Source organism: Cicer arietinum, chromosome 6, assembly GCF_000331145.2.
Source record: "Cicer arietinum cultivar CDC Frontier isolate Library 1 chromosome 6, Cicar.CDCFrontier_v2.0, whole genome shotgun sequence".
In the NCBI taxonomy this organism is placed as follows: domain Eukaryota; kingdom Viridiplantae; phylum Streptophyta; class Magnoliopsida; order Fabales; family Fabaceae; genus Cicer; species Cicer arietinum.
In genome coordinates this window covers 22,642,046-22,647,310 of record NC_021165.2, presented here as the reverse complement: position 1 = coordinate 22,647,310, position 5,265 = coordinate 22,642,046, and the positions used below count along the sequence as shown (strand labels likewise).

At 37.9% G+C, this 5,265-nt stretch overlaps 1 protein-coding gene across 1 annotated transcript; it reads right to left on the bottom strand.

The window, feature by feature from the left end:
* Positions 1 to 1,087: 1,087 nt before the first annotated feature.
* On the bottom strand, positions 1,088 to 3,894 carry LOC101495254 (subtilisin-like protease SBT1.6). Its single transcript, XM_004505729.4, has one exon. It carries the CDS (start codon positions 3,807 to 3,809, stop codon positions 1,479 to 1,481), a length of 2,331 nt encoding a protein of 776 aa, XP_004505786.1. The 5' UTR covers positions 3,810 to 3,894; the 3' UTR covers positions 1,088 to 1,478.
* Between the last annotated feature and the right edge of the window lie 1,371 nt (positions 3,895 to 5,265).

Here is a 5,265-nt window from a genome sequence, read left to right as displayed (position 1 = left end):
TTAGCTATTATTTTTGCTTATATTTTATTCCATAAAGAATACTTTATTTGTAAACATTACTACGTGTTTATTAGGTAATAATATTATGTGTTAAAAATATTTATATTATTATCTCTAATTTACTCATAATTTATGCTACATTAAAATAGATAATCGTTAATATACTTTTCTTCTAACTTAATCCAACACACTTAACAAACAAATATAATTAGAAGATAACTATTTTTAATTATTTGTTTTATTGTCATCAAAATATTAATTAGATGTGGCTAAAAACCATTTTTAGCACTAACACTTATAGTTGTTGGAGCATAGTTCACATCGTAACCGCATAATATCGTTTCATAAATATCTAAAGTTACACGCAATGGTGGATCCATGTATACAAATGATGAGGCAATTGCCTCGTATGGCAAACAATTTGCCTTTACTTATAGTACCTTTATATTGCCTAGATTATAAATATATCTTGCTTTAATTATATGAAGGTACCTTTGTATTGCCTAGATTATAAATATATCTTTCTTTAATTATATGACCAGCCTATTTGTATAAGTGTTAGAATGAATGCTTCCAATTAAATTGTTAATATGTACTTTTTAATTTTAAAATGAAATTGCAGTTTTGATTTTGTTTTTTATCAAATTGTGAGTGGGTAAATATTTTTTAATAATATTCTGTATGTAAGTACCTTTACACCTTCACTCGACTTCCTTACCATAGTTAATGTTCTCTTTAAAATTGTGTAATAACTAAGAACAATTAATGTACTATGTTTCTTTTTACTAATTGCATCGGGATGGACCTAAGAAGGCTAAGATAGGCTACCAACAACATAGTGTCAGTACACTTCCCCCTTCGTTTGAGCAATAATGCACTTGGAGGCGAAGGAATTGTCACCAACAAAGTGACCAATTCTATTTTCATGGTGTGGTGCGAGTTTGATTAATTTAATAACTCTTTAAGTGTTGTCATGATGATCCACCGATAAGGAGCTTGTTGAATTACTCGCCCAAAAAACCATCATATTGCATAATGTTGGTACAAGAACAACTTATCTATAAAATTGCACAGTATTACACAAGCGTTGATAAAAAAATGAGGGCAACATAAAATTGAATAACACTAAAATAAAAATACAAATCATAACTTATCCTATAATTGTTTATGGTCTATAACTAGACGCTTAGACGTCTGTCTAGATACAGTACAAGCTGAAGTAAACCCAATAAAAACTGTAAAAAAAAAAAATATAGCAAAGCATTGTTACACAACTCCAACCCAACCCAAGTTACCCAACCCTGTCATTTTAACCAAGTCAAGTCATTCCAAACGGTCCTAATTTAAAAAAGAAAATAAAGAAAAAATAATTAGAAAGCATATTTGTAGTCTAGTTACTCCACGTGGCAACTCAAAGAGGCGCCACTGACACATGACGTGGTGAGTGGCATCGATCAAAACGACGTGATCGAACTTCTCTATAACGGTTCTATTTGAGTAACGACAATGGGGCTCCGAACCACATGTTTACCATCCGTCCACGAAAGTGACCCGAAAATCGCCCCGGAAGGACTCATTTTCAGATTTCGGGTATCCGCCGTTACCGTCACCACATAACTCCTCTTCTTCACATCCTCAGAGAACACAAGTCTTGACGGCCTCACCGTCACCGTTACCCCCTTCATCTGCGACTCAACACTCACACGGTAAACCGAGTTAACCACCCCCACGTTAGTCACCGTCCTTATAAACGTCTTCGAAGCCAACCTCCTTGACGCCACAGGAAACATAGCCACAAACGACGGGTAATTCAGATTCTCCGGCAAAGGCTTCCTCGCTGGACAATTCACCGGCGCACGAGTAATTACCTGAATAACCTTTGCACTGTAACCAATAGAACAGAGGAAACTAACGTAATCATTGTTAGTAATATCATAGATCAAACCAGGATCCATCGCACGACCCAAGTTAAGATGACCCGACCCAAAATCATAAGGAGTTGAACTATTCCCGGTAGCCTCATCCAACATAGGGAGATTTCTGTTATCGAGAACAGTAGCGGTGGTCATCATGGCGGATCTCACAGTGGCCGGACTCCAATCCGGATGCGCAGATTTCAACAACGCCGCGGCACCACTGACGTGAGGAGCAGCCATTGAAGTACCAGACAAGATATTAAACTCTGTCCTTCGTGTATCGGAATCAAGACCAGTGGGACCCACTGCATCAGACCAAGCAGCGAGAATGTTAACACCAGGAGCAATTAAATCCGGTTTAAGTAACTGAGGGTTCAGCCCGTTGGGTCCTCTGGCTGAAAAAGAAGCAAGAACCGGCGCCGGTTTGATTCCGAGGATAGTTCCTTTAAAATCAATCGTAGCCGTTGGATTAGTAGATGAAGAGATATATGCTTTGATAAGATCTCCCTCATTGGCACCAACGGCACATGCAGGAAGAAGATGAGCGTCGCCGACGAGTCCTTCACCGTTTGAAATTCCGTTTGCTAGAATCATTCCAACACCACCTGCTTTCTTCACAACAAGCCCTTTCGCTACTCTAGGGTTACTTCCTCTATCACAGACCACGATTTTTCCCTTCACTTGTTTCGGATCTAGTGAATTTTCCATGCATAGTGAATCACCTAAGATCCCTGATTTTCCAGGATAAACTAATTGATACATTTTTCCTTTTAAAGCTGCTCCGGAGTATAGTGATACGCCGGAGAGTTTTCTACCGTCTCCGGTGATTACCTCTGCAGGGAAATCACGATCGATTGTGCCTGCTCCGACGGTTGTCAACCATGGAGCCAGGTTTGTAACTGACATTCCGCTTGGTCCGTCGTTTCCTGCGGAAGATGAAACGAACACGCCTCTTGAAACGGCGCCGTAAGATCCAATTGCAATTGGATCGAGATAATAAGGGGAGGCAATCCCGTCGCCGCCGCCGATGGAAATAGAAATTACATCAACACCGTCTGTTACAGCGGCGTCGAAGGCGGCGAGGATGTCGGAGTCGAAGCAACCAGAGTTTTTCCAGCAAACTTTGTATACTGCTAATCTGGCTTTCGGAGCAACGCCTTTGGCGATTCCGGAAGCGTAACCGGACATATTCGCTTGGAAAGCGTAACGTCCGGCGGCGGTGGATGCTGTGTGGGTCCCATGACCGTCAGCGTCACGAGGGGATCGGAATTCAACTGTTTCGTTGATGGGATTCAAAGGACCAGAAGAACCAGCACCTGCTTCGTGACCTTTGGAGAAGAATCTCGCACCGATTAGTTTTTTGTTGCAGTTTCTGGGTGAGAATTTTTCACCACTTTCACAAACCCCTTTCCACCGACGTGGAATAGGGCCTAAGTTCAAATCGGAGAAGCTCCGGCGTTCAGGCCAAATTCCAGTATCAAAGACTCCGACAATCACGTCGGAGCCGTAATCTGATTCAGACCAGAGACCTCGTTGGTTGCGAAGTCCGAGAAATTGAGGGGAGCGAGTGGTGTGAAGTTGACGGCGACGATCCTCCAAAACGGCGAGGGTCGAAGGGTGCTGGCTTATGGAAGTAACTTGTTGCCGCGTGAGAAGCGCAGAGAAGCCGTGGAAAACGGTGTCGTATACGTGAAGGATATGGGTTTGTTGTGTGAACTCAGAAGTGTACCAATGATAATGGGTAGGGAAAACGGAGGGTTTAGAATAAGAATCAACGCGAATAATGAAGGTTTTTGGAACTTCATCTTCAGCAGAAACAGCATGGTTTGGGGAAAGTGAAAAGAAGAAAAGGAAGAAAATGGAGAAAACAACGGAATTCAGAATTTCTCCCATTTCAGAGACAGTGATGAGTGAGGAGTGGCTACTGAGTGAGTGAGAAGGCAGTGTTATAACATCCACAAATGGGTCCAGTCAAGAATACTTTCTTTTTCTTTTATAATAAAATTCGAAAAAGATAAGAGGAATAAAATACTACTACTGGGAGTTGTAATAATGTTGTTTAATGTAATTGATTGTGTTAATTTATTTTTAAATTTTCGTATCTAGTACGTACAATTCAAGTGTGTATCTTTGTTGTCGATACTATAAATGATAGTAGGACTTAAATTGTCTGTCACTCAAAGACTAATGAGTCAGCCCAAATATCCGCTAGATTGTAAAAGAAATATTTTCAGCCGTATAATTTATTTGACCAAAATAAAATAAGACTTATAATTTTAAAAAGAGAAAGATTACAGTTATTGTGTTTTTAAGCATAAAAATATATTTTTTATAATATTAAGCATTAAATTATCATGGTTGGCCTATTATTGCTTATTAATTAAAATATAGGATTAGAACCTTTAGAAAAAATCTATTATATTTGTGTCCTTGATAAAATATGAATCATCGATGTGACATAAAATATATATATATATACTACTTAATTTATTTATCTATTTATACTACTTCGCATGTAATTGCATCTTTATAGTATTTCTCAACCTCAATAATTAATAGTGACGCTTATTATAAAGGACACAAGACTATTACGAAGGTTCAAACACGAGAATAAACGTTGAATTGTATTTTATTAAATTAGATTATTTTTACTAATATATTTAAAATTGGTTTTAGTTTAGTGACTTAATTAAAATAAAACTAGTAGCAATCAAGTTAAGTGATCAGAGTCAAAAGTGAAACAAGAATTGCATAATTAAATTGACACAAGAATTTATTCTGGTTCACCATCAACTTGATAGTTATCTTCAATTCTCTCACTCATAGTGATTTAACCCACTAATACAAAACTTGAATTATATAACATCTGACTTTACAAGTTAGTCTTTTCAAAACAATCTAACACCTTCAATTTTTTTGAGGAACACAAAACACTTTGGTTCTACAAGGCAAGTCTTCTCAATACAACCTGAAAATCTACAGATTGCTTGAGAAACACAAAAGTCACTATCTGGTTGGACTACAAGAGTTTGGAACAAATTGGTTTACTTCTAACAAGCTGATTGTAACAATGGCTCTCACTTTCTTTTGAGCAAAGTTTTCGCTATACTTTACAAGTCAGTCTTTTCAAAACAATCTAACACCTTCAAATTTTTTGAGGAACACAAAACACTTTGGTTCTACAAGGCAAGTCTTCTCAATACAACCTGAAAATCTACAGATTGCTTGAGGAACACAAAAGCCATTATCTGGTTGGGCTACAAGAGTTTGGAACAAATTGATTTGCTTCTAATAAGCTGATTGTAACAATAACTCTCACTTTCGTTTGAGCAATGTTTTCTCTAGACCT

Excerpts from the sequence above, each read along its gene's own strand:
- LOC101495254 (XM_004505729.4), bottom strand. The coding sequence starts at position 3,809 with ATGGGAGAAATTCTGAATTCCGTTGTTTTCTCCATTTTCTTCCTTTTC.